The sequence below is a fragment of the Ovis aries genome, chromosome 18 (assembly GCF_016772045.2).
Source record: "Ovis aries strain OAR_USU_Benz2616 breed Rambouillet chromosome 18, ARS-UI_Ramb_v3.0, whole genome shotgun sequence".
Lineage (NCBI taxonomy): Eukaryota > Metazoa > Chordata > Mammalia > Artiodactyla > Bovidae > Ovis > Ovis aries.
Genome location: NC_056071.1, coordinates 55,511,997 through 55,537,856, shown reverse-complemented (window position 1 = coordinate 55,537,856; position 25,860 = coordinate 55,511,997). Strand labels below are relative to the sequence as shown.

General features: G+C 53.2%; 1 protein-coding gene across 2 annotated transcripts in view; it reads left to right on the top strand.

Annotated features, from left to right (window-relative positions):
- ITPK1 (inositol-tetrakisphosphate 1-kinase) overlaps window positions 1-25,860 on the top strand; it is a 155,018-nt gene that overhangs the window by 35,572 nt on the left and 93,586 nt on the right. Inside the window, exon 2 of one of the 2 annotated variants that reach the window (XM_027957337.2) lies at window positions 2,281-2,305. The exons of the other annotated variant lie outside the window; for it this stretch is intronic. Within the exon in view, the coding sequence (XP_027813138.1) occupies window positions 2,281-2,305 (25 nt within the window). The remainder of the gene's footprint in view (window positions 1-2,280; window positions 2,306-25,860) is intronic. 2 annotated transcript variants of the gene reach the window in all.

Below are 25,860 nucleotides of genomic sequence, written 5' to 3'. Positions count from 1 at the left end.
CTGTCCTCAAGACCACTTTTTTTGTTGTGGTTTGTTTCTTTTATGTGTTCCATCCGTTTTCAAAATTGGAGTCCTGTTTGTTTCTTAGGGCGGGGGAGGAGGGTGGGCACCTTCTGGGCTGTGTGATGTGGACAGATTGGAAGTGACCGTAGCAGCTGGCTTCCTAAGGACGTGAGAGCCGCGTGCCGGGGTAATCTGGATGTGGAGAGAATCCCCTCAGAGGGAGAAGCCAGGCCGGGCCGGTGCCTGGAGAAACCCCGTCCACCTGGTGCAGGTTATGTGCACAGGAGCCCGTCTCCTCCAGGCTGTCCGTCTGTCTGTCTGGAGTCTCATCACCTGAGGCTTCTTTCTCCCTCAGCTGTTGGAGGTTTCCGTCCAGGCTGGGGGCAGGGGCTGAGCCAGGCGAGGAGACTCAGAGCCTAACCTGGCCAGTCACAGTCACGTGGCAAGTGACGGTGGCAAGTTACTGTTCCCGGTGCTTCCGGGAGGCCAGGACTGTCGGGGATGGAGGCGGGGATGCTGGGACTCAGAAAGGAACGGTGCAGGTTGCGAGCTGATGCCTGGAGGCGGCGCAGGTTCCGCGTGACACCATCCGACCCCCTCCCGTGGTCCCTGCTGCCGTGTCCAGCCCGACCCCTCATGAAATCAGGGAGACAGATGAGCTTCGGCTGCAGTTCCTTCCAGGACTGCAGAGCAGCTGGCAGTGGGGACCCTGAAAGCATCGGCCACTGTGGTTTTCAGCTGGGGTTGCTCGGGGCCCCGGGCCCCTGGAGGTGCTGTGGGTGGAGGGGTGGGCGGCAGGCGTGTCCCGCCGTGTGACTCGGTCACGCCTCTGCTGCATCTTACCATCTCACGTGGGGGCCTCCTCGTGCACTGCTGCTTGGTGCCTGGTGCTTGGAAGATGCTGGGCAATGCTTGTGGGAGCCGTTAAATGACAGATGCCAGGATTGGCAGGTGTCCCCTCCGCTGTGCTGTGTGAGGTGATGGGTCTGCTCACCGTGGCCCAGAGGTTTCCCCAGGGCTTTGTGCCTCCCTCAGGCAGTGAGCCCCTTGGTGACCCGAGCCATGGCTGTTTCATTTGCGTTATCCCCTGCAGGCCAGGCTGGGCACAGGAACCGACCTCATGTGCTAAAGTTCAGGGGGCATCTGGATGCTGGGCAGGTGCAGTTAGTGAACTTGACCCCAACCCTGCTCCAAGGAGGCAGTGTGGGCAAGGGAACCGCAGATCCTGACCTTACCTGGTCACAGCCTTCTCTGAGCATCACGGGGGTGTGCGGTGGTGGGGAGAGGGGCCCAGCCTCTCTTCTCAGGAAAGTGCACACAGGCCTGGCTGTTGTGGTGTCTGAGGTCCATGTGGGCTCCTCCCCCCCAGGTGACAACCCATTGCTGCTCCATAACCACAGACTGGGAGGGAAGGGTGCCCCAAGTTCACCCTGCATGCACGGGCGGGGAGAGGGCATTGCGAGTCAGGGAAGGCTTCCCGGGACGGTATCTGTCGGAACCGAGCCCGAAGGGCTGGGATGGAGAGTGAGGCCTGAGGCTTAGAGTAGCCAGCCGATCCTGTGTGCCCCGAACTGCTTGCAGTAAGGAATGTGGGTGGGCGAGTGAGCAGGGAGCCTTTGTGTGCTTCTGTGGGGATCTGGACCCCAACCCTGGCTCTGTGGGGTGGGGTGAGTCAGGGCACGCAGTCCTGGATTGTGAGGGAGACGTCAGGGGCAGGGCGACAAGGTCCAGGCCTGGGAGGATCCTGGTGAGGGCCGTGGTGGTTGAACCAGGGTCAGAGGGTGGGCGGGGTGTCAGGGGGCTGAGATGGCCAGTGGAGGATTAGCAGCCGGGCAGGACTGGAGGGCCTGGGAGCCGGGTCCTTGTGGGAGGGTGGGTGGGCTGGAGTGGGATGGGCTGAGGCAGACCTGGGGCTGCCCAGGTGGGAGTGGGGTTGGGTGGTTGGCTTAAGGCCATCGGTGGGCGGAGGGTCTTCTTCTGGTGGTTCAGGCTGGAGCTGTGCCCACGAGGCCCAGGCTCCGGGATTGGAGTGGGGGACGGCTGGCTGTGGGCCAGATGGGCAGACGCCAGCCAGCCTCCTCTGGGCACCCAGCCCTCTCTCTCAGCCAGAAGGTGGCTCCGAGGACTGGCTGGGGGCTCATAAGTGTCCCCCTTGAGAGCGAGGTCATCCCGGGAGGTGTGGCCGCCGCCCTGCCTCCAGCTGGCTGTGGTGGAGGTGCTGGAAGGGTACTTACTCCCTGCCGGAGTAACCTGTGTTTTCTTTGATTTTCTCCACAGGAAGCGAGGCATAGAAGTCGTGCAGGTGAGTACAGACCGTGCCCTCGCCGCTGTGCAGGTGGAAGGGCCTGCAGCACTTGCCTTTCCTGCTCTTGGAGGAGTCTGGGCGCTTGGCCTCTCTCCACCTGCTCTTGTTTTAACTTCTCTTTCTGTGGAATCAACATGATTGCTGCCCAGGGTGGACAGGAGTTGGGGCTGGCTGTTTGGAGGGGTTGAGGAATTGTCGGTGGGGGAGCAGTGGGACCCTGGGTTGGGGTGGGCAGCGTGAGGGGGCATAGCCCCACGTCCCGGTCCTGGGTGCTGTTGTGGCCTGTCTGTGCCATCCTCAGGGGAACCCCAGCCCCTGGGTGTCTGCCTCAGCTGTTAGCCCTCTGGGGATGAGCCTTCTCCTACCTGGACCATCCTTGTATCATGACCCAAGAGGTGTCATCTCCATAGACCTTTCTTCTCCCTGCCCCAGGGTGCATCCCCTCCCCCTTGTCAGTCCTCCTCTGCTCTCAGTGGCCGCATCTGATCTTCGAGATGTTCCCCTGGCCCCTGGGGCATGGACTGAGCCAGTAGGGGCTCCTGACCCCCCGTGTCGCCTCACTCTGGGTTGGACTTGGGTCACGAGCTCACTGGGGCGTCCCTGATGGCTCTGCGGTGAAGAACCTGCCTACAATGCAGGATTCGCAGGACATGCTGGTTTGATTCTTGGGTCAGGAAGATCTTCTGGAGGAGGAAATGGCAACCCACTGCAGTATTCTTGCCTGGAGAACCCCATGGACAGAGGAGCCTGGCGGGCTACAATCCCTGGCATTGCAAAGAGTTGGACATGACAGCACACACACATACACACACGTGAGATGAGCTCATTAGCTGAAGAAGGAACGATGGTTGGAGAGAGAAGCTCTCCTGGGGTGTGGAGCTTGCCCGGTGGGCCCCAAATGGATGACAAGCTCGGACAGCAGCAGTGATGCCAGGAGGCTGGGTCTGTCTGAGAGTGGGGAGGGGTAGGGACATGCCAGGGGTGCCTGCTGGCCAGCTCCGTTTGTCCTGACAGTTATGACTCATGGGGGGATGAGAAGGGGGCCATTTCTCTCTGAGGGGACATGAAGATGCCCTCAGACCCTTCATGAGGGGCAGGCTGTGATGTTTGCACCAGAGGTTCTGCCTGGCACCTAACAGGTACTTGGTGAGTCCTGAGGTATCCTGGTTGGGCTTCCTGTCCCTGCCCAGGGTGAGTCTGCCTGTGTGTGCAGCTTGGCTGGTGGCCCTTCTTCCACCTGGGGCTGCAGAGAGGGGAGCCCAGACTAGGGCTTCATCAGGGCTGATGGGAGCCTGCACACCCACTAGAATATCTGAGGAAGGCTTTTATACAGGCTGCTGAGAAGTTCTCAGAATCCGCCTTGTTAACTTCAGCCCCCATCCCCCTCCCCACACCTGGCAGATTCAGGGGGTGGTGCCCTCAAGCCGCTCTGCCCCTGGGACCCACAGGGTGTGGGTGGTGGGTGGGGTGGGGCTGGGCACCTCTGTCTGGCCGCTGTGGTGGCCGGCTGCTGAATTCTTCCTTCTGGCCTCCCTCTTCATAGCTTGTGGGTTGAACTTGTCACCCCAAGGCTGAGGTTTGTTTTGGAAGAGGAGGTAGTTTCTGAAAGCTTCTCAGCAGCTGTGTGTTTTTCATCCTGCCTCATCTTGGCTCTGCTGTTCCATGATCTGCGCCGAACGCTTCTGTGGACCTCAGTTTCTCCATCTATCGAAAGGGAGAGGTCCAAAGCATACTCAAAAGTAATGCTTTCAGTGCCATTTTTGATTGATTAGTAGTGTCTGCTGGAGGATTTTAAAGCCTGTGAATGGCTGAGGACAGGGGTGGATCGGTAATGCCTGCCTGGGGTCTAGCAGCGGGCAGAGCAGGTGCAGCTGTATTCATGTCCCTCTGGAGCCTGGTGTCTCCTGCTCCAGGACACTTTGGCTTAATTTCTTCTCTTAGTCATCTTTGATGGTTTCCTTGGAAGCCCCCGATCCTTTGTAGATGCTGTGTACTCACCACCAAAGCCTAGACCCGTAGTTGAAGCTATAGCTGGAGGTCACTGTGAAGGGCCAGGTACTTCCTGGAGGTTAGCTACAGCCTCCATCAGGGTCCACTCGGAAATTTCTCTCGGGAGCCGTTTTTAGAGGCAATGAATTCATGTGCTCATGAACAGTCGCTGCTTAAAAGGTGAAGAAGTAGGCTCTGTCCCCAGTCCCTGATCCCTGTTCATACCAGATCCCAGACTATAACCCAGTGTGATGCCACCTCTCCCATGGGAAGGGACAGGAGGGGGCAGGCGGAGGGAGCCCCTGGAGCTTCATGATGTGAGAGCCAACCCAGGGGTCAGTGTGTTTGCGTTGCATGGCTTCCCGGGAAGACCAAGACCTTTAATCCACTTAGTCTCTGGGTGGAACGGGAAACTGGAGCCATTGTTTTAGAATGTACCAGGCAGAAGAAGAGTTGTGAAATCTTTCTTGATGGGTCTGCTGTTCATTTGGGCGATGACTTGGGGGGAGGAAGTGGCGGCTGGGGACCAGCATGAAGGCAGGCTGGACGCTTTCCACGCCAGCATCTAAAAATAAAACCTACCACGACGCCTCTCTGTTCACCTCCTCCTGGCATCCCTGCATGTTTGGAGAACTTGAAATTTCAGGATACAGAGTAAAATCTCTTTGAAGAAATTGGAAACCAAGCCACTTGTTTTTTTTTTTTTTTTTTTTCCAAAATCAGCCAAGCCTCTGTGCAGCAGACCCCAGGCTGGTGGGCCCCTGGATGCTGGCGATGGGCGTTTGCCAGTCACTGGGTGGCAGTGATTGAAGAGGAAGGAGCAGAGTGAGCATGCCACAGCTGCCACTCAGTATTTCCTGCGTCAAGTGCTCTGAAGGGCATGGTCCCACTTTGTGCAGCCACTCAGTGATGTGAATGGTGTTTTCATGTCCATTTTAGAGATTAGGAAACTGAGGCTCAGAATTTTCCCCTCAAGGAACTGGATTGGTTAAGTTTGTGGAGTTGAATTTGAGTGCGGTTGATTTGTCTGTAAAGCCCATGGTTTTTCTGGACTTTCTGCAGGTCTCTCCTGCATGTCTATAGATTGCTCTGCTTACTACATGCTTTCATACCTGTTGTTACCTGGGCTTTGGCTCCTGTTAATATTTTTTTTTAAAAAAGTATGTTGGGACCTAGGTTCAGGAACCAAGACTGTAAAATGAGACCTGCAGTGTGTCCTGGTCACAAGAGTTGTTCTTCCTGCTGTTGAACAACAGTAGTAACACTGTGAGTGCTAACATTTATTGGGCACCACTGTCTACCAGGCAGTGATGCCATTTGCTAGAAGGAAGCATTTGTGTGTGACCTCTCCAAGGCAGGGGTGGGAACACACTGATGAAAGTTAGCTTTGCAGACCCTCAGCCTTCTCATCTGTTTGTTCCCACAGCTGACCTCATGGCTTTTGGTTCTTCCACATTCCAGCCAGCACTTTGTATCCTTTGTCTTTTCAATTTTAGACATTTTAGTACTTGTATTTCGGTATGACCTTGTGGTTTCCATTTTCATCTCCCTGAAAATTAATGACGCTCAATACTTCTTCATGTCCTTCTTGTCCATCCATGTATATCTTCTGTGAAGTGTCTATTCAAATCTTTTGCCCACTTGAAAGTTGGGTTTTTTTAAAAAATTAAATTTTAGGAACTTTCTGTATTCTAGGTACAAGTCCTTAGATGCAGAAAAAACGTTTGACAAAGTCCGGCGTCTATTCAGCATAAAATCCTAAGCAGTCTAGTGGAAGGAAACTTCCCTAGTCTGATAAAGGGCACTGTGCAAAAATTCTACAGCTCATATCATATGTAATGGTGAAAAAATAAACTTTTTTCCCTGGCTCGGGAATGGTGAAAAAACATCCCCCCCGCCTGCCCCCCCGGGTTGGGAAGAGCCCCTGGAGAAGGAAATGGCATTCTTGCCTGGAGAATGCCATGGACAGAGGAGCCTGGCAGGGTATAGTCCGTGGGATCACAGAGTCGGACACGACTGAGTGGCTGATGCTTTCACTCCTTATATCCAATATTATATTGCAGGTCCTAACTAGTGCAGCAAGGACAAGAAGAGAAACAAATGGCATCCAGATTGGAAAAAAAAAATTGAGTTTTGATAATAAATTACTGTAATTCTTGCCATATAATTCTGAAGGAATTCAGAGAATTTGCTATGGTAAATCTCTTTCCATCTATTTATTTGACTAGGTGTTTTCAGCACTATAAAATTTGAAAAATGGAGATAGAATTGATAATAAACTCTGCTTTATTCTGGCAGTAGGTAATAGTCATCTGTGGGTTTGTGAAATAATTTAAAAGCATTACCATTCATCTCTTCTAAGATTTATTTCTAATAAAGTTTAATTTTTATGATTATTACCTATATAGATTTATATTTCTGCTGTATTGATCAATTATGTGCTAATAGTAGTTGTAATAATAATTCAGTCCAGAAGAAAAATTTTGACACTTAGAGCTTTATGGTTACATGAAATTTAAAAATTGACATTTATATACATTTTTCTTTTTTGTCTCATAGTATGTTAGACTAATCAGTGAAAAAGGCCTTCAAACATGAAATACACTGAAAGTAGAAATGTCTCAGGGATGTGGATTGGAAATTGGAGTTTGAGGAGGCAGAAGGAGCCTTGCTATCTTTCCAAGTGTTTAAGAAGCGTCCAATTCTGTAATTTTAAGATGGATGATGGTGGATCTTGAATTGCTATGGTATTTAGAATTCCACTGGGTCCATTTGAAAGAGACATAGTAACAGTTTTATTTTGAAATGTTAATATTTACAATATGTTGGAAATTACATCCTCTACAAGTATTTAAACTTATGATGAGAAATTTAGATGTCAGCTTGAAAATGTACAAATAGATACAGAGTTTTAAACATTTATTTTGGGGGGTTTGGATTGAAGGCCCATGCTTTAGAGTGTTACCCCGTTTGCTTCCCAGAATCAGGCCCTGAGGTGGACACAGCCCCAGAGAGCAGGGTCAGCAGCCCGGCTCTCAGGCCATCAGCAGCCCTGCCCTACTTGGACCCTGGGGTCCGGGCCTCCGCTGAGACTCAGAAAGGCCTTGGCAGTGGGCTCGTCTGCAGGGTAACTGGCCTCCCCTGACTGGGTCTGTTAGGCCAAGAGATGCTTGATAATAATGATCGCCTGCTGTTACCTGCTCAGGAAGCCTGAGAAGCCCCAGGTGAGCCCGAGTCCAGCAGGGCTGGGAGGGCTGGGAGTCCCGTCCTGTAATCAGTGCTGGGACTCGGCTAGAGCACGGTGGGGAGAATGGGTCAAGAGGCCGGCCACCCCGTGTCCTCAGGGGGTGCCTGTCGTGATGGTGATGGTTGCAGGTCCCTATTTGTCTCAGTTTCCCCCTCTGTACTGTTGTAATGAGGGTGCTGGATATACAGACCCTGTTGACTTCTCCATTTCAGGTGTTGACAGGTGGCCTCACTGAGCCAATGAGCGTGAAGTGAAGTGAAGTGAAAGTTGCTCAGTCGTGTCCGACTCTTTGCGACCCCTTGGACTACACAGTCCATGGAATTCTCCAGGCCAGAATACTGGAGTGGGTAGCCTTTCCCTTCTCCAGGGGATCTTCCCAGCCCAGGGATTGAACCCAGGTCTCCTGCATTGCCGGCGAATTCTTTACCAGCTGAGACACAGGGGAAGCCCCAGTGAGCGTGAGGGTCCCTCATAGCCGGCAAATGCTGGATGGGAAGACTGCCCCTCTCCCCCACCCCTTGCAATAGGATTCAGCAAACCTTTCCCTGCTGGGTCCCAGGCTGTAGGTGCTGAGGACTCGCATAGGCCCAGGCCACATCTCTTCAGCTCTCTGAAGCCTACCGTTGGCATTCAGATCCAAAGAGGGTAGGGATCGTGGGCATGGATTGTGGGCACAGGCATGGAGGAGGGTCCTTACCCTACTTTTGTAAATCAGGAAGGCTTCCTGGAGGAAGGCAGGGTGAGCCTGGCTAGTGGCGATGAGCCTCATCCACCTGACAGAGCCTGGCTGAGAGGTAGGGTTAAGCTCACAGCCCCTTCTGCTCCCAAAACTTCTAGGTGTTGAGTGACCTAGGGCTGAGCACAGCACATTATCACGGCCTTTCAACTCAGTGAGCCTTTGTCGGGAGAAAACATGCCGCGACACTTGAGTCATCTGTGGCCTAGGGCTAAAACGTCAGCCTTGCAAGACGCCCTTCCAGGGAACATTTTTCACTCTGACCTGATCCACGGGGAAGGCTTGGGAGGGAAGCTGTTGAGTTTTCCGTCCCTGGACCCCATCTCCCTTTTCAAGGGCAACCTTGAATTTAGTGGAAGAAGTTCCGGTGGGAATGTCGTGCCTATGTGCTCCCACCCGCCTTCAGCCTCAGCATCCTCAGGAAAATGTATTTTGCATCCCACCGTCTGCCCCGCCAGGTTCCGAGCGCTGTCTTTCACCAGTTATTTTCAAAGTGCAGGGGGGAGCAGGAGATGGGTGTTAGCAGGAGAGGGGTTGGAGTCTTATTTTAAAATGCAAATGAGCAGGCTGTAAGTGTGAGAAGTACAGTTGCTGATTGTAGATTCATGGTCCTCCTTCCAAATTCCTTGAGAATTCAGACATTACGAAACCCCCCGTCTCTGGAGCAGCCGTTCTTTCTCAAGCAGGTTGAGGAAGTAAATATGTTTTCCCAGCTTGCAGGAGTGAAGGGCGGGCGGCAGGTTCTTCCTGGAGGTTTCTCCAGAGTTGTTGCTGCCTGAGATGTTGGAGCTCTTTGTGTGTTCCTTTCCCTTTTTCTGCACAAACCATTCAGGGCAGGAGGTTGGGCGGCAGAAGAAGCAGCAGAAAGGAAAGACTAAGAGAGATCGATGCCAAGATCAGGCCAGGTGCCCAGGGCACATGGAGGACTGGGCGCTGGGCATCTGAAGTTGAAGGGGTACCATGACAGTGGCCCCAAGCTCACGGGCAAGCCTGGAAGGTGGGAGGACTTGTCTGTGCCTTCGTGGGGGCCTGCGAGGACACGGGGCAGGGGGCTGTGGGCATGGAAAGAGGGGAGTGGGCAGGGGCTGGGGGAGGCCTTATAGGGAAGTTGAGGCTTCTGGATACAGGATAAACCAGGCGCAGGTGTGGGTGGGGAGGTGAGATATTTGAATGTCATTCTGGGCAGGGAGCACAACCTGTACAAGGAGCCTGGGGCTGAGAGAGGGGCTTGTTTGTCTGGCGGTGGAGTGGTTTGAAAGCACCGAGGCCTTGGCCACAAAGGAGATGGCAAGCAGTTAAGTCAGAGAGGGGTGGTAGGGCCAGAGGAAGGCCAGGTGAGCTGTTCATGGGCCGCTGGGTCAGGGAGCATCAGAGGGCTTCTCCATGGGAGAGTGATGGGGGAGGGTCCCTCTGGGAGGACATATGATGGAGGGGGGCAATTAGACATGGCCAGACTGGAGCAGAAGAGCTGGGTCTTCTGGTCAGAGGCTGGGGCCAGGCCTTATCGGGGGTGCTGGGGTCCGGCCAGAACGGACGCAGTAGTGGATGGCAGGGGAGACAGATGGCAGGGTGTGGTGCCTGGGTGGGTGTGTGTGGGGGGTGCCGGAGAGTGAGGGGTCAGTCCTTAGACTGGGGGGTGGGGGTGTGGGCCGTGCAGGAGGCGGAGCCGTGGGGAGGGGTTGCTGGTTCAGACAGTTGTGCTCAATGAAGGCGGCTCAGGTCAGCAGCGCCTCTCCCACGGAGAGCTGGGAGGGGTCACATGGCTGGGAGAGTGGTGAGCTTGCCTCCAAGGATTAGACTTGTGGAATTCTCCATTCAGCTTAAAAAAAAAAAAAAAAAAAGTATGTTATTTAGTTAATAGTTTCACATGATTTATGATTCACATGATGTAAAAATTGTTTTAAAAAGCATGGAGTTAAAGGTGTCCAGTGATTAATCCCTAGCTGGGTTCCCTTCGCCACCCACACTCTCTCCAGGGTGGCCCAGCTGGCTGACCTTGGCACCTCCTGGTTTTATTTCCTGGTAATTGGGGCCCAGGTAGGGTTGGACACCTGTGAACATCCTTACTTCCAGCTGCTCCCTCTCCTGGACTCTCTGGAGCCCCTGTAAGTGGCGTGGGGAATATCGGTTGCCTTGGTGTTTCTTGGAGTCCTGACATCCCGGGAGAGCCCAGGGCACCCAGCTGGCCAGCTCCTCATGGGCAGGGACTTCCTGAAGGCCACCTGAGTGTGACCTCGACCTCTGACAGCAGACCCCAGCACCTCTGGGGAGAGTGGCCATAGGGCTGGGAAGTTGGTTCTGCATAGCCATGTTTTCACATGGCTGTTTGGGTCCATTGTTGGGATATATATGGTGCTGGAGAGGACTCTTGAGAGTCCCTTGGACAGCAAGGAGATCAAACCAGTCAGTCCTAAAGGAAATCAACCCTGAATATTCATTGGAAGGACTGATGCTGAAGCTGAAGCTCCAGTACTCTGACCACCTGATGCGAAGAGCCAACTCATTGGAAAAGACCCTGATGCTGGGAAAGATTGAAGGTGGGAGAAGGGGATGACAGAGGATGAGACGGTTGGATGGCATCACTGACTCAATGGACATGAGTTTGAGTAAACTTCGGGAGTTGGTGAGGGACAGGGAGGCCTGGCTTGCTACAATCCATGGGGTTGCAAAGAGTTGTACATGACCTAGCAACTGAACAGACTGCAATTGTTCTTGGCTGAGCACAACCTTCCGTGGAGCCAAGAGGTCTGGGTCTGAGTTGCCATTAGTCTGTTCTCTGACTGTGTGTGATCTCAATTTCCTTATCTTTGGAATGGGATGACCCTTAGCACACAGGACCTAAGATGCCTAATAGAAGCTCAAGGATTATGGGCTTATTTTCCCTCATCCTTGAGGGAATGATGTGGTCTATGTGTGTGTGTGGTAGGGATATGGCTACAGGTGAAGCTGTGCTGCTTAGAAAAATATGTTGTCTTGTGCAAAAGGGTGGGATTTTTGTCCCCTCACCTAAGTTAACACTTTTGGGTTTTTAAGTTTTGTGGATTTTTAACTTAATTCCTTTTTAAAAGATAGATTTTGTTGTTAAAAATGTGAGACACAGATATTTGTATCATTTTCAAGACACTGAAAATTATTTTTATTCTCATTTTACTTAACATACATTTAATGAACGAAGTTAGACACATTTATCTGTAAGCATGATTATCAAAAGTGTTTTTTTTTTAAATATATAATCATGATACACGGGCCTGGGGAAGCATGTGTTGGGGTCTGAGCGTGTCAGATGTTTTTAGTAGCCATGAAACAGAGACCACATTTTGGAGGGCCGCGTGGGAAAATGTTCACAAGTCGATGTAAGTGCTGTCAACGTCTGCTGAATGGTTTCAGTTTTGCCAGTTTTATTTTTATTCTTGAGCTTTTCAGGCTTGCTGTTACAAATAGAAACCATCTCCAACATCAGAGCAGTCCTGTGTGGCTTCAGAGGGCTGTGAACCTCAGTTCTGGGGTGTTCTTTCCTGGCCTTTGACTCTCTGAGTCAACTTGCGTAAGTCCTTTAAATAGAAAGCACTCCAGTCAGGGAAGCTGGGCTCTGGGGGAGCCAGCCCCTCCACACTGCTCCACAAGTCAGGGCCCCGTTGGCTGGCTTTCTGATTTCTCTGGCCACTTTGGGGATGTAACAAGCACATAAAAGCAAAGAGACCCAAGGAGCAACATGGGGAAATAGGAAGGGGTTAAAAGGGTTAGAGAGAGCCAGAAGCTAAGATTCCGCTTTGAAAGTAGCTACCTGTATCTAGGTTGTTCTGGAGTGAAGTTGTCTATAGAGTGTTACTCAAAAGTGTGATCCACCAGCCATCGGCCATCGCCCGGGACTGGGTTAGAATGCCAGCCTGGAGCTGCTGAACCCGAATCAGCACCCCTCATTGAGCGGAATGCACATTATAGTTGCAGAAGCTCCAGTGCAAACAAGTGGCGCCCGTTTGAGTTGGGGAGGAGGCGCCTGCTGGGGCTGAGACTCTGTGAGATGGTGAGTTGACGTGAAGGTCCCAGGCGCACAACTGGCTCTGGGAGGAGTGGAGACGGGCGTTGTCTTCTGCTCAGTATCACAGACCACAGAGCATCCTTGCGTCTAAGAAGCTGGCATCTCCCTCTCCAGCCCCCTCCCCAATCTCATGCTTCCGTTTATGGGGTTAGACCCGTCCCCTGCTCCCCAGCAGACCTCCTTTCCCCAAGCTGGAGCTGCCTGTGGACCTGTCTTCCTGGGCCAGACCCTGCGTCTCTGAGAAGCGCAGCACCAGGCCCTATGTGTGCTCTGGGTTTGCTGCACTGAGCTGAGAACTTGCTATTAGGGAAGCTCACGTGACCTAGCAGAGTAGGGAGGGGAGTATAGGGCATCTCTGTGGACCTGTCGCTCAGCTTGGTGTCCATGACCTCCTGGCCAGTATCACTTCCTGGAGACCTTGTTCCCACTGGATGGTCTGAAGCCAGGCTCATCATTCTGTCAACTCATCCGTGAATGTGTCTCTGCAAAGTAAGGACCAGCCCTTATTCTTAACCTCTGGGCGGGCCATTCAGGGGTGGGTTGGGGTGCTGCCAGGTGATGGGTCTGGTCCCTGTACTGTGGCGGCTCCCTGGCCTCTGGGAGGCAAGTGGGGGCAGCGCTATCTTCCTCTGACCTCTGGGCCGAGGTTGACTGTTAGAAATCTGAGACGTGGGTTTTCCCTGGTGGTCCAGTGGTTAAGATTTTGCCTTCTAATGCAGGGGGTGCGGGTTCAGTCCCTGGTTGGGGAGCTTAGATTCCACATGCCTCGTGGCCCCCCAGAAAACAAAACAAAACAGAAGCAGTATTTTAACATGTTCAATAAAGACTTTAAAAATGGTCCATATTAAAAAAAAAATCTTAAAGTCTGGGATGTGTATGAATTGATTGGGTCCCAGGAATTGTTCAAATTGGTGCCTCCCTAGGAGTGTTCATTATAAGGGAGTGAGAAAGTGAAAAGAAAGTGAAAGTCGCTCAGTCGTGTCCAACTCTTTGCAACCTTATGGGGACTATAGCCCACCAGACTCCTCTGTCTGTGGAATTTCCCAGGCAAGAATACTGGAGTGGATTGCCATTTCCTTCTCCAGAGCATTTTCCCAAACCAGGGATTGAACCCACGTCTCCTGCATTGCAGGCGGATTCTTTACTGTCTGAGCCACCAGGGTGGGGGAGTTGTTCAAAGCAATGTGGACACAGCGTCACTGTGTTCCGGGAAGTTCTCTCAGCGCTTACGTTAACTAATTTAATCCCTACAACAATCCAGAGAAGGACTGTTATTAGCGCTATTATTAGCTTTATTTGATGGATAAACTTTATTTTTTTTGGTGTTCTGATTTTGGCTGTGCCGTGTAGCTTGCAGGATCTTAGTTGCATGACCAGGGATTGAACCTAGGCCGTGGCAGTGAAAGCGCAGAATCCTAACCACCGGACCACAAGGAAATTCCCAGCGGATCAACTTTTATTCTCCATACTTTACAGCTGAGGAAACCGAGTCCAGGAGAGCTCGCCCTGGCCTCGCAGCTGGCATGAGGCAGAGCTGAGCCCAGCTTACTGGCGCCCTGGTCCCTTTCTTAACCTCCACACCCCACTGCTGGTTGTGGATCTTTTCTGAAACCAGTGCCTCCTTGCAGCTCCTTTGCCCTGGTGTCTTGCTCTCTTCTGCTCTGATGTGTCTGATGCCCACATGCTCTTTCTCAAACAAGTCACATCTCGTCACAGTGTGGCTGCAGTGCCCAGGCTGCAGGGGAAGACCCTTCCTTGGAGGGGTCCATGGAGCCCTTGGCAGTTGGTTCCTACTCCAGGATTCCAAACTGGGCCGCAACCCTCAGGTCCATCCCAGCGCACCCTGTGCAGACCCTTAGCCTGCTCCTCTGTGTACCCTGTCCCGGCAGCCTGCCTTACCCCTCCTCCTGTTCAGTCTCTTGTAGACAGTCTTTCCTCTGTGTGACCAAGCTCACAGCTACTAGGTCCTCAAAGCCTTCATGGACCACCCTACCAGGCCTAGAGAGTCTCTCCCTCATCTCTGCCCACCTCTTCCCTGTGGTCCCAACCTCGTAGGCACAGAAGCTCCCATTTCATGGCGTAATTACATATCTGGCAGCTTTTCCTTTTCTCCAGAGGCTCCTTAATGCCGTGGACCATGTCTTCTGGGGGCTGTGCCAGCCTGGCACGCAGTCTGGCTTGCAGACACTACTTATCAAGGAATCTTTGGAAGCCAGTGGAAAATAATTCAGTAACATAGAAATATGTGAAATAGAAAAATTCCCTATCGTCTTATTCTCCAGAAACAAGCACTGCTAACTATTCCATTTTTTTCCCCTCCCTCCATATGCCTATACTAACTTGTTCGGTCTTCAAGTCGTGTCTGACTCTCTGCGACCCCGTGGACAGCAGCGTACCAGGCCTCCCCGTCCCCTATTATCTCCTGGAGTTTGCCCCCCACCTCCTTTTTTGCTCTTTTTGTTCTCTAACGCCTAATTAAAAGTCTTCTAATGCATTTGAAATTGGGATGTGAACATTTAATGTGCCTTTGAGTGGAGGAGGTAGTGTAATAACATATTTGTACACTGTGGAGGGCTCTTCACCTGGGCTTGATAGTGTGTGAAGGCTGAGGCCAGGTGAGAGGGCTTGGTTGTTGTTTTTTCTCTCTTTTTCCAGTAAGGCTGCTGTATTACGTGGCACCACTTTGAAAAGTCAGAAAGTATACGTAAGCCAGAGAATTCGCCCTTACACTCATGAAGCGCTAGTTTTTACTGGTTTGCCATTTTAACTATTCCCCAGAAAGAGAAAGCTGGGCTTCTCTCATTGCTTCCGTAGCCTGGGGGTGTTCCTGCCGTTTAGTGTTCTGTCCGCATCACACAGCTTAGTAAGACCGGATTAAGTCAAGGCTGAGGAATGGAGGAGGATCCATGTTGACGGTCAAGCCCACTGCTGTGAGGGTACACCGGGGCGGTTCTGAGGTTCCTGGTAGTGAGAGCAGGCAAGGAAATGAGATTGGCTGCCAAGGAGGAGGGGTCTCTGAGTCCCTGGGAGGGGAGTAGAAAGCCGTGCAGAGGACTGACCCTTCCTTCCTAAAATGTTGCAGAGCCTTGTCAGTGTCTCAAATAGGAAATTTTTCTCTTGCCCTGGACAGAAAGGGGAATTAAAGAGAAGCAGAAGTTTGGTGTCCTAAGTACATCCTCCATGAGTCCCTGGTGCAGGGTCATTGTCCTTTTTTGGGGGGCTCTCCTGGACCCCACTTCCCCACTCCCTCTGCCTGGCCAGTGCCCATTCTCCAGCACCCTGTCCACCTGCAGCTTCATTCTGGACCCATCAGGATTGGCATTCAGCTGCCAGTAGCAGGTTGAAAATAACAGTGGCTTAAAATATATTTATTTCAATCTTTTTGGCACCAGGGACCGGTTTCGTGGAAGACAATTTTTCCACAGACTGGGGGGGGGGGGCGCGGATGGTTCGGGGGTGATTCAAGCACATTCTATTTATTGTGCACTCTTTTACTAATCTGATGCTGCCACTCATCTGTCAGGAAGTACTGGTCCATGGCCCAGAGGTTGGGGACCCCGGGCTAAAATGGAATATTGGATACTATCCTATGGAAAAATCCTAACAAACTCTTTTGGCCAACTCAGTACCATGTTTATTTCTCTCTGTGTCAAAGAAGCTGGATGTAGGGACCTGGGGCTGGTGTGGGGGCTCCATAACGTTGCCCGGATCCCTGTTCCCTTTGTGCCACACCGTCCTCTGCTCTGACTTTTAGGCTCCAGATCACCTCCTTGCTGAAAACGGCTGCTGGGGCTTCTGCCTTTTCATTTACATTCCAGGCTGTAGGAAAGTGGTCAGGGAGTAGGGCATGCCGCCTCGTACCTCAGTCTGTTTCCCCTCGGTGACCTCCCCAGAAGTCCTGCGTTACACTGCTGCCTATATCGCCTGGGTCAGGAGTGTTCTAACAGGCACTCGATCCTGGCGGCCTTTTTGCTGGGCACGCTGTCACCTCGCATGAACTCGGAGAGGAGAGTGGGCCTGGATGTTGGGCTGCAGCTGGCTCTGCCAGCTTGCTCAGGCTCTGGAATTAGTTACCCTCAAACTGGACAAGTTACCCTCAAAGAGACATTGACCAAAAGGCAATACAGTAAGTCCCCTACATACGAATGAGTTCCATTCCGAGAGAGTCCAATACAGTTAACCTAGGTACCCAACTAACAGAATCGGCTATATAGTACCGTACTGGAGCAGGCTGATAATTCTTTTTGCACAAATAATACATAAAAAAACAAAAGCAAAGAAAACACTGTTAATCTTACAGTACACTAGTATAGTACAACAGCTGGCATACAGGGGCTGGCATCGAGTGAGCAGGCAAGAGGAGGTACTGGCAGGAGGAGGGAGAGGAGGTGGGAGACGGTGGAGGTGAAGGGTCATCAGCAATAGGAGCTGAGGGCCAGCTGCTGATTCACCCACGTCTGACATTGATGGAACGCATGCTCGTATCTCTGAAAGTTCGCAACTTGAAGGTTCATACGTAGGGGGCTTACTGTAGTACTGGAACCAGCCTCAGGGAGTTGTTGTAAGACTGAGCTAGTGCCGCCAGAGAACAGCACAGAGCCTGGTACACAGCCGTCCTCGGAAGCAGCTGTTCGTTATTATTTACTAGAACTGTCATCCTCGTCGTCCTTGGGGCCCATGGAAATTAATACGAGTCTGAATGTTGTGAAGGTGAGCGACTGGATTGGTAGATGAGCCAGAATAGAAGGATCTCTCTTGTTTGATTTGTTATCACAAGTAAAGAAAGAGACAGAAGCCAGAAATATCTACAGTGTAAGTTCCATTTGTCTGGTTTGCTTAGAGCAGGGCTGACGGGGATGTTTTTCCTGCTGGGGTCCTGTGGGGTCTCTGCTCGGGGTGCTGTCCTGGACACGGCAGCCCAAGGTGTCTTCTTGGTGCTGGGATGGGGTGTCCTCTGAGCTTGGAGCTGAGTTTGCCCTGGCTGGGAGCAGGCTGACTTACTTCCTCTCTCTAGATCTCCTTGCATTCAGCCATCGTCGGGTGAAGGCATCACCTCTGACCCCTGACCCACCCCCCCAACCCCACCAGCTTCCCCAATCCTGCGTGCTAGCTTCCCACTGGCTGGGGGAAGCCCCAGGAGGCACGTACACTGATGAGATTTCATGGCTGTCCCAAAGTTTGTCAACCCAGAGCTGCAGCTTGGCTCCCTTTCAGCCACCCCAACCTCGAGAAGGCCCCTGGGAACCCTGTGGTCCCTGCGCCTCTTTCCCAAGGTCTCTGATGGTCCTGTATGAGTGACAGGCAGGGGCCGCCCTTCCAGGGACCCAGTGGGTCTGGCTTTCCTATCCCCTTCCCCGCAGGCTGGTTTTCCAGACCGACGAGCTGCCTGAGTCTTGCTCTCTTTGAACGTTCTCAAGTGCCCTCAGAGCATACCCTATAAGGAGATTCCAGCTCACGCTGTGGCCCGGGAACTTGGCGTGGAGCGGGGCTCACTCACCACTTCCATGGAAGCCCCTTGGGAAGCGCTCAGCGGTCCAGTGGGAGTGGGAGGCTGGTGGCGTGGCCTTCATCAGGTGTCCCGGGGGGATCATTTAGGGCCACCAGCCTGGGCACTTGGGCAGCGATCAACCAGGGAGATTGCTCTGGAGCTCTGAGATGGTCATAGAATGATTCCCACAGTGCCCCGATGTCTCTGCGCTGGGCCTCTCTGAACCAGCCCGGGCTGCCGCAGCGATAGTCTGGGCCTTGCCTGCGTTCCCACTTGCCTGGCAAGAGCACCGAGGTTTAAGCGGGCGGCGGGTCTTTACCCTATGCTGCCCAGAGGGTGGGCCGCAGAGCTGGGACTGGATTCTAGGGAGCGCAGTGGCAAAGCCAGCACCTGCTCTGTTCCCCCTTGCCTCCCCTTGGACTGAGAACTCAGTGACGGGCCCCACCCCCTACTCCGACCAGCTCCTCCCCTCTGTAGCTGTGCAGCCCTAGGCAAGTGGCAAAACCTCTCTGAGGCTCAGCTGCCAGATGATGAATGTGATGAGACCAGAGTAGGTAGGAAGGCCTTGCTGCAGGAGAGCCGTGAGCACCCTGAGGCCAGGTCGGGCACTGGTAAGGACCTTCCCACAGCTCACCAGTTTTCTTGCTCCTGAGATTACTTGAGGGGTCTTTTGAAGCCCATCCCTTTGTCCGATGGGGCAGAAATTGGCCTGGACTCGGAGGCTCTCCCATTCCCGGGGGGTGGGTCTGCTGGGTCCCTGAGTGGGTAGGGTGTGGATTTCCTGGCATGGAAGTGGCCCTTGGCTCACTGCGTGCTCCCTGCCCCGGGCAGTATTTTTGCTGCAGGCCCTGCCAAGTGGAAATACGTTATTTACAGTGTTTTGACAGGAGCTCCAGAAGGCTGGATGAGAAAGGATGCCTCTGGGACTGAGCTAATGGCCTGGGAGTGTGGCCTGAGGGGAAGGCAGCCTGGCGCAAGAGGAGGGGGAGATGCGTGATGGGGGTGAGGGCACCCATTCCTTGAACTTGATAAATATGAGGTCCAGCCCTCCTCTAAGCCCAGGGCTTAATAAGATTATGTTTGAGTGAATATCCCAGGCTGCCCGTTCCCGGCCCCCACTGCAGTAAGGACAGGGGTGTCCCCAGGCCACCTCTGGGGCTCTGCTTTCTTCCTTTGCTGTCTGAAGTCTCAGTGCTATCATTTGTCTGATGAGGACGAGGACCCCTGATAGGGAGAAGATGAAACACGCTGAGGTGTGATGAGGCCATGCCGGTCTGTCCACAGCCCAGTCCAGGAACTTTCTATAACTAAGCCCTTCTGGACCTGTTTGCTGCCTCAAAAAACACGAGTCTGCCGTGGGACCTGGGCCACCTGCCAGGGCAGCACCTCCATCCCACGTGACTCTCTGATCCTCTAGAAGTGGCTTGAAAATGTCTTTCAAAACGGTCCAGGGCAAAAAAAAGAAAAATGGTCCAGAAGAGCCTCCTTTGTGGCTGGTAGAAGCAAAATGTATTTACCCGTGGCCCAGAGATAACCGGCAGGCACCTTCCTGAACATCCTTTGAGTTTTTTTTTCTCCCCGTGTAGAAATGGAATGTGTTTATACACTTTAAACAAAATTGTTTTCTGTTGACGTTTCCCCTTTTGTTAAACATTCTGCTTAGGCTTGCTTTCTTGATGGCTGCATAATATTCTGTCTGTCAGCGAAGTTTCTGAATTCTCCTGGTGGATGCTGGCCATGGTTCTGGTTTGTCACTATTGTAAATAGTGCTGTGGTGAACATCTGGTTCTGATATTGTTGGGGCAAGTCGGTGATTATTTCTTTGGGCTATATGAAAAAATAAATCTTATTTGTTGTTTTTTTACAGCTTATGGAAAGTAGTGTGTATGCCTGGGGGAGGAAAAAAAAGCCAAACATCCTCGGGAAGTATAGAAAGGGACTGTGTTTGGAGTGTGTCCTTCTGGATTTTTGGTTGCACTTAGGTTCTGCTTCTCTCTCATGCATCTCCTCTCTCCCCTCCTTTCATTTCTCACCCATCCATGCCTGGAGCAACCCCCCACCCCTGCCCTCCGCAGCTGGAGGTTGGGGTAGGACTGCAGCCCTGCTCACAGGCAGTTTGCCCTGTGCATGTTCCTGATCTGGGGAAACACACAGAGAGCGGGGCCCAGTGCAGAGGCGTTGGCCTCTGGGTGGGTGCCCTCCAGCACCGCCGGCTGCAGGCGGCTTCCCTGGGCCTGTCCGTCTACACCAGGGTCCTCCCGCCACCTCCGCCGCCCCTCTTGCTCGCAGGCGCTCTGCTCCTCTTTGAGTGTGCTTGCAGTTCTCTATCCAAGGGGAGGTTCAGACCACTTCTGAGAGCAGAGCTCCTGTCTCCCTAACCTCACCCCGCTCAGAGGCGGCGAGGATCCTGGTCAAGGGCACAGCCTTATCCTCGCATGTGCTGGTGGCCCCTTTAGCCGCAAGGCTGTGTGTGAGATATTTGGCCTCTGACTCCAGACTCCTCATGTGGAATGGGGTTTTCATGGTGCCTACCTCGGAGGTCGAGAAGATTCATTGAGCTGGAATCAGGGCATCTGCTGCACAGCCCGGCACTGAGTCTGTGTTTAGAAATCTGTGGCTGGTGGCCGTGTGTCAGGATTCACCCCTGTCCTTTGGTGGCCAGCGTGTTTTTGGGGAACTGAGGACTGGAAAGTTAGTTCCTGAACAAGAATATCAAACACCCACATGCATGTCAGGTTCACTTCAGGGTGGGCGAGTTGAGTGCAGCCCTGAGGCAAACCCTGCAGTGCTTCCCTGGTGGAAGGGGTCCAGCCTGGACTTTTCCGGTGTGGATATGGGTCAGTGTCCTAGGGAATCCTGGCTATGTGACTTTGAACCAGTTCCTTCTCGTCGCTGAGCCTGGGTCCCTGTCCTTCTTGGGCATTTACACTTTTATCTTGGTAGTTCTGTGACGTGGGATCGATTTACCCTTCTCCCCATTTTGCAGATGAGGAAACTGGAGGCTCAGTTATGTCACTTGCTTAAGGACATATCTAAGGTCACAGAGCTCGCAAGTATCACCCACTGGGGTCTCTGAACCCAGATCGACCTGAACTTTATGGGCCTGGGTTGCTCTAACCACACTCCCCACCCTCCCCAGTGCCCACTGGACCTCCCTGGTTTCCCTTTAAAAACCTATTGTGCCTTTCTTGAATTTTCCAAGGGTGCTACGAACCCAGCCCCAGTGTCTTGCAAGGGTTTTTGCAGCAAAGCAGTCCCCCTACTCCTGAGCTTGGTCCACCGTGCCCCATGCTGCTGCTCGCCGATTCTAGCCTGTCACCCCTTCCTGCTGAGAAGGCCCGCGCCTGCCCACCCTGCGTGGTGGTTCTGAGCTCATCTCTCCCACCCACGTTTGTTCCTGTTGTTCTAATCCTATAATGTTCGGTGACTTGGAGAGTCTGACCAGGTGGCACCCACGGGCATCCTCGCCTCGGGTGATGCCTGAAGTCAGGGTGGCTGGCACCAGAGGCCCCAGGCCTGGGCAGCGGGGACCCTGGGCCCATTCCCCTCAGGAGGCTGGGCTGGCTTAAGTTCCTCCTCTATGGAATGGGCTGCTGGCCCTGATGGGATCTCACTCTCCCTTCTGTGAATCTCTGACTCTTCAGAAAGCAGGGGGTAGAAAACCTCGCAGTCATCCTCTCCATTTCTGTCTCCTCACTTCTCAGCCTTTCATCTGGAAGTCAGCCTGCCGAGGTTGCCGCGCCTGCCTTGCAGAGGCGGAGAGCTGAGCCCTCCTGGGTGGTGCACGAGTGTGTGAATGAGAATGTGTTGATCTGTTTGAAGCAGGCCCCTTTGATGCTCTTTAAATAGGGCAGCTTTCTCAAGAATTCAGCCAGCTCCCCACATCAGGCCTCACTTGGGTGCAGCTGCTGTTGTGTGTAGCAAATGCACTTGCGGCTGCTTCTGTGTGCGCAGTGGTCTGGAGTCAGCCGCCCCAGGTTCCCAGCCTCTCTGACTGTGACCAGCTGGGTGACCTTTGGGCAAGTCACTGTGCTTCAGGCTTTGTGCCGACAGCAAGGCTCATCATCGTGATGGTGTCGGTCAGACTCACCCCTTTGGGAGGATCAGGTGCTATATAAACTGTAAAGCACCCTGTGAGGTGAGCGGACGTGCGGATGCACTTTTTCCAACAGCATCCAGCTTCGGAGGCTCAGGAAGCACTCCTGGCAAAGCCCAATTTTCAGCCTCGTGGCATCATGCTCAAAAAATGCTCGCACATGGTTTATTCAACTTTAAGAGGGGGCACATTCTGAAATGGGTTGTTTATTGTCCAACTTGAATTTTTAATTTCTCATAAACTCCCCACAAATTGCTGTAGTATGTCTATATTTATTGAATCTGTCAGAGTTGTTTATGGCTCTGAGGCCTGGGCTCCCGTGTTTGTGGGCCGTTGCCCTGACGACACCAGGGTCTGAAGCTCCGGAGGGGAGGCCCTGCCCCCAAGGTGGCGTGGAAGGTTCTGGAAGGGTGGGCGGTGTGAGGTGGAGCCATGGTTGCTGCACTTGGGTCAGGCGAGGTGGTCAAGATTGCGGGTTCCATGCCAACTTTACCTGCCCACCGCTGGCCGCCCCTTCCCCTGGGGGTGTGCTTCTCCAGCCTCTTAGCTGTGCCCCCTGGTCCTTGCTGCTCCGAGTGGGTCTGGGGACGGGCAGCGCCTGCCCTGGCGGGGCACCTGAGGGGAACAAATGCACACGCTCCCCAGACCTGCTGGGTTGCCGTCTACAGGGCAGCAAGACAGCAGGGGCCCCCTCACCTGTGCCCACCACAGTGTCATTGCATGACCTCCTTGGGGCACCCCCGGGGTTCCAGTCCTTAGGACAGAGCCCAGAGGCCTTAGCTTGGCAGTTCTTTGCCTCTACCACCACCCTAGCCTGAGATCTTTCCAACTCTATCTCCCCCACTCCCCTGTGCCCTGCTGCATCTCTCCCCCCGTACCCACCCCAGCACCCCTGTCCCTGGCTCTGCACACACCCATCTCCACTTGCCATGCCTACCCAGCCTTCTCTCTCTGGGGAATTACAGGCATCTTGGAACTGACAGCTCCTGAGACATCGCCTCCTTGAAGCTCTCTCTGCTTTCCCCAGACTGGGTCATGTCCAGCTTCTCCGGACCCGTTGTGATCCAAAGGGCAGAGCTGCCCCAGCCCCAAGGGCTGCTTGACCTGCTTGCCCGGCTCTCTCCCCTCATTCTGGGTGCTCTGACTGCGCCTTCTCCTGGGGGCTGGGCCTGCAGCCAGCACTCAGGAATGCCCTGCAGTCAGCCGCCTTCACGCGGCCGAGATGTGAGGCTGGACTTCTCCCAGGAGCCTGGGTGCTCTGTCCTGAGGAAGGGCCGTGGCATATCTTGAGTTTCTGAGGGCTCTTGGCCTTTAGTTGAGGCCTGATTGACATCTGGGGCTGAGGCCTGGGTGAGAACAGAAGGGTTCCTGCAGGAGGAAAGACAGAGGGACAGCTGACAGATGTCCCGACGCCCACGTGCAGATGGGGACTCAGGGGATGGCCTGTGTGCGTTCATTTGAGGATCTGCTCTCATTGAGTATCACTCAGCAGTGAACAGTCCCTGCCCTCTTGGAGCGTCCACGTCCAGAAGGCTGAGAGACTGGAAACAGATAAAACGTATGAAGTGCGTGAGATGGTGCAGAGCGACAGGGAGAGAGAGAAAGCAGGGTCAGGTGCTGGGGGTTGGTGTAGGATTTTGGAGCATGGCTTGCTTAAAGCTAAGCATGTGCCTGCCCTTTGACTCCCCCAGTTCCAGCCCAGATATCTCCCCAAGAGGAAGGACCACTGTGCCCATCAAAGGACAGGCATAGGCTGTTCAAAGCAGCAGCAGTCATAACAGCCTCAAAGTGGAAGCAGCCTCAGTGTCCACGCACTGGAGAGTGGGCATCACAGTCACGTGGTGGAATCCTGTGCAGTGATGACAAGGAACCAAAGGCCACCACGTGCAGAACACGGGGGTCCCACGGATGTGCAGCTCAGACCTGGTAGAGCACTGCTGGTAAATTCCTGAACCGGCAATACTCCTGGGGGTGGGAGGGGAGGGGTGGTAGGCAGACTAGTGACCTCTGGGGACAGGGACCGGTTGGGGACCTAACGGGGCTGCTGGGATCTTGCAAATGTTCTCTTCTCAGCCTTGACCTTGGTCATCCTTCTGTGAATATTCACCAGGCTGCTCGCTGTGATAACGCTTTTTTCCTTATCATATATTATACTTCAGTAAAAGGCTTATAAAAGCTTATAAAACATAAAAGGCAAAAAACAAATGATGGGAGACAGAGGCTGTGCTGTTTTCTGTAACATGCACCCTTGGGTTCTCTCTAGAACGTTGGTGAAGGAGCAGGGACATGGGTGTCCCTGTGGGGGTTCCCTTGGGAGAAGGGGCTCCTCTCACCACAGTCATTGTCTCCCAAAGTCCACAGTTCACACTGGGGTCCTCTCTTGATGTGGCGCATTCAGTGGGTTTTGACAAAGGTATAGTGACATACGGGGTTCCCAGGTGGCTCAGTGGGAAAGAGTCCTCCGGCCAGTGCAGGATATACAGAAGACTTGGGTTTGATCCCTGGGTTGGGAAGATCCCCTGGAGTAGGGAATGGCAACCCCACTCCAGTATTTTTGCCTGGGAGATATCATGGACAGAGGAGCCTGGCGGGCTACGGGCCATGGGGTCACAGCAAGAGCCGGACACGAGTGAAGCGACTAAACAGCAGTATCAACACAGTGGCGCGTATCCACCCTTACGGTGTTGCCAGAGTATCAGATGCTATATGCTGTCACGTCGCTTCACTGCCCTAAGAACGTCCTTTCTAGAACGTTGGTGAAGGAGCAGGGACGTGGGCGTCCCGCCGGGGTTCCCTTGGGAGAAGGGGCTCCTCTCACCACAGGTATTTATTTTAAAGTATTTAAGGAAAAAAAAAAAAATTCACACGGATACTGATGAGGCAGCGTTAACTAAATCAAGATCTCGGGCTGGGTCCTATATGTTTGTGGTTCAGTTGCTCAGTTGTGTCCGACTCTTCGCAGCCCCGTGAACTGCAGCACGCCAGGCTTCCCTGTTCTTCAGTGTCCCCTGGAGGTGATTCTGAAAGGCAGCCAGGTTGAGGCTTGAGGCTGGCTGTGATTCTCAAACTTGAATGTGGCCAGAATCCCCAAGAGAGTGTCTTCCACATACAGCTGGCCACATTCCAGAGTCTCTGAACCAGCAAGTCTGAGGGGCTGAGAATTTGCGTCTCTGATAAGCTTCCTGGTGATGCTGATGCTGCTGGTCTGAGGATCCCCATCTGGGAACCGCTGGTTTTAAGCAGTGGTGGCAAAGGATGTGATGAGGCCTCAGAAGCTCCGAGTCCTTTGGGGGCGTCTGTGCCCAAGGCCCTTTCCTAGACTGTGTGTCTGCTGCCAGAGTGGGAGACTCTGGGCATTTGCTCTGTGCCTGAGCTCACTTGCTCCTGCCATCAGCCCCGTGGAGATCCTGGGTTTGGGAGGAACGTGGTGATGCAGGCAGGCATTATGTTGAGTGCGGGGTGGGCCAGGGGAAGGGGTGGGTTGCTCGGTTACTTCTAGCTCTCTGGACTACTCTCAGGCAAGCCCTGGGGGTTTCTTTTTGTACTTCCACCAGGATAGATGGGACCCCCACCCAGAGTAAGGATACCCCAGATCAAGCCTCCCTGGGTGGGGGTATCAGCCAGTATCTGACACCAAGGCATAGACTTTGTACAGAGTCCAGGATCCCAGGATCCTGGTGGGAGAAGCAACCTGCCATAAATCTGCTTGGCATCTGTAATAAAAGACCTTCAGGAGAAACTCAGTCTGCTCTGCTTGGCCTTCTAGAAGCCCAGCAATAAAATCAATGTAAATATAACTAACATTTGGGAGTGGTTTATAAAGCACTTGAAAAAAATCCCTCATGTAAACCCCAAGTCAGTCTTACAAGCCGTGGAGGTGATTAATTATGCTGTCAGATGTGGAGACTTCAGACTCACAGAGCTGCTAACTGGCAGAGCTGGGGCCTGAACCCGTGG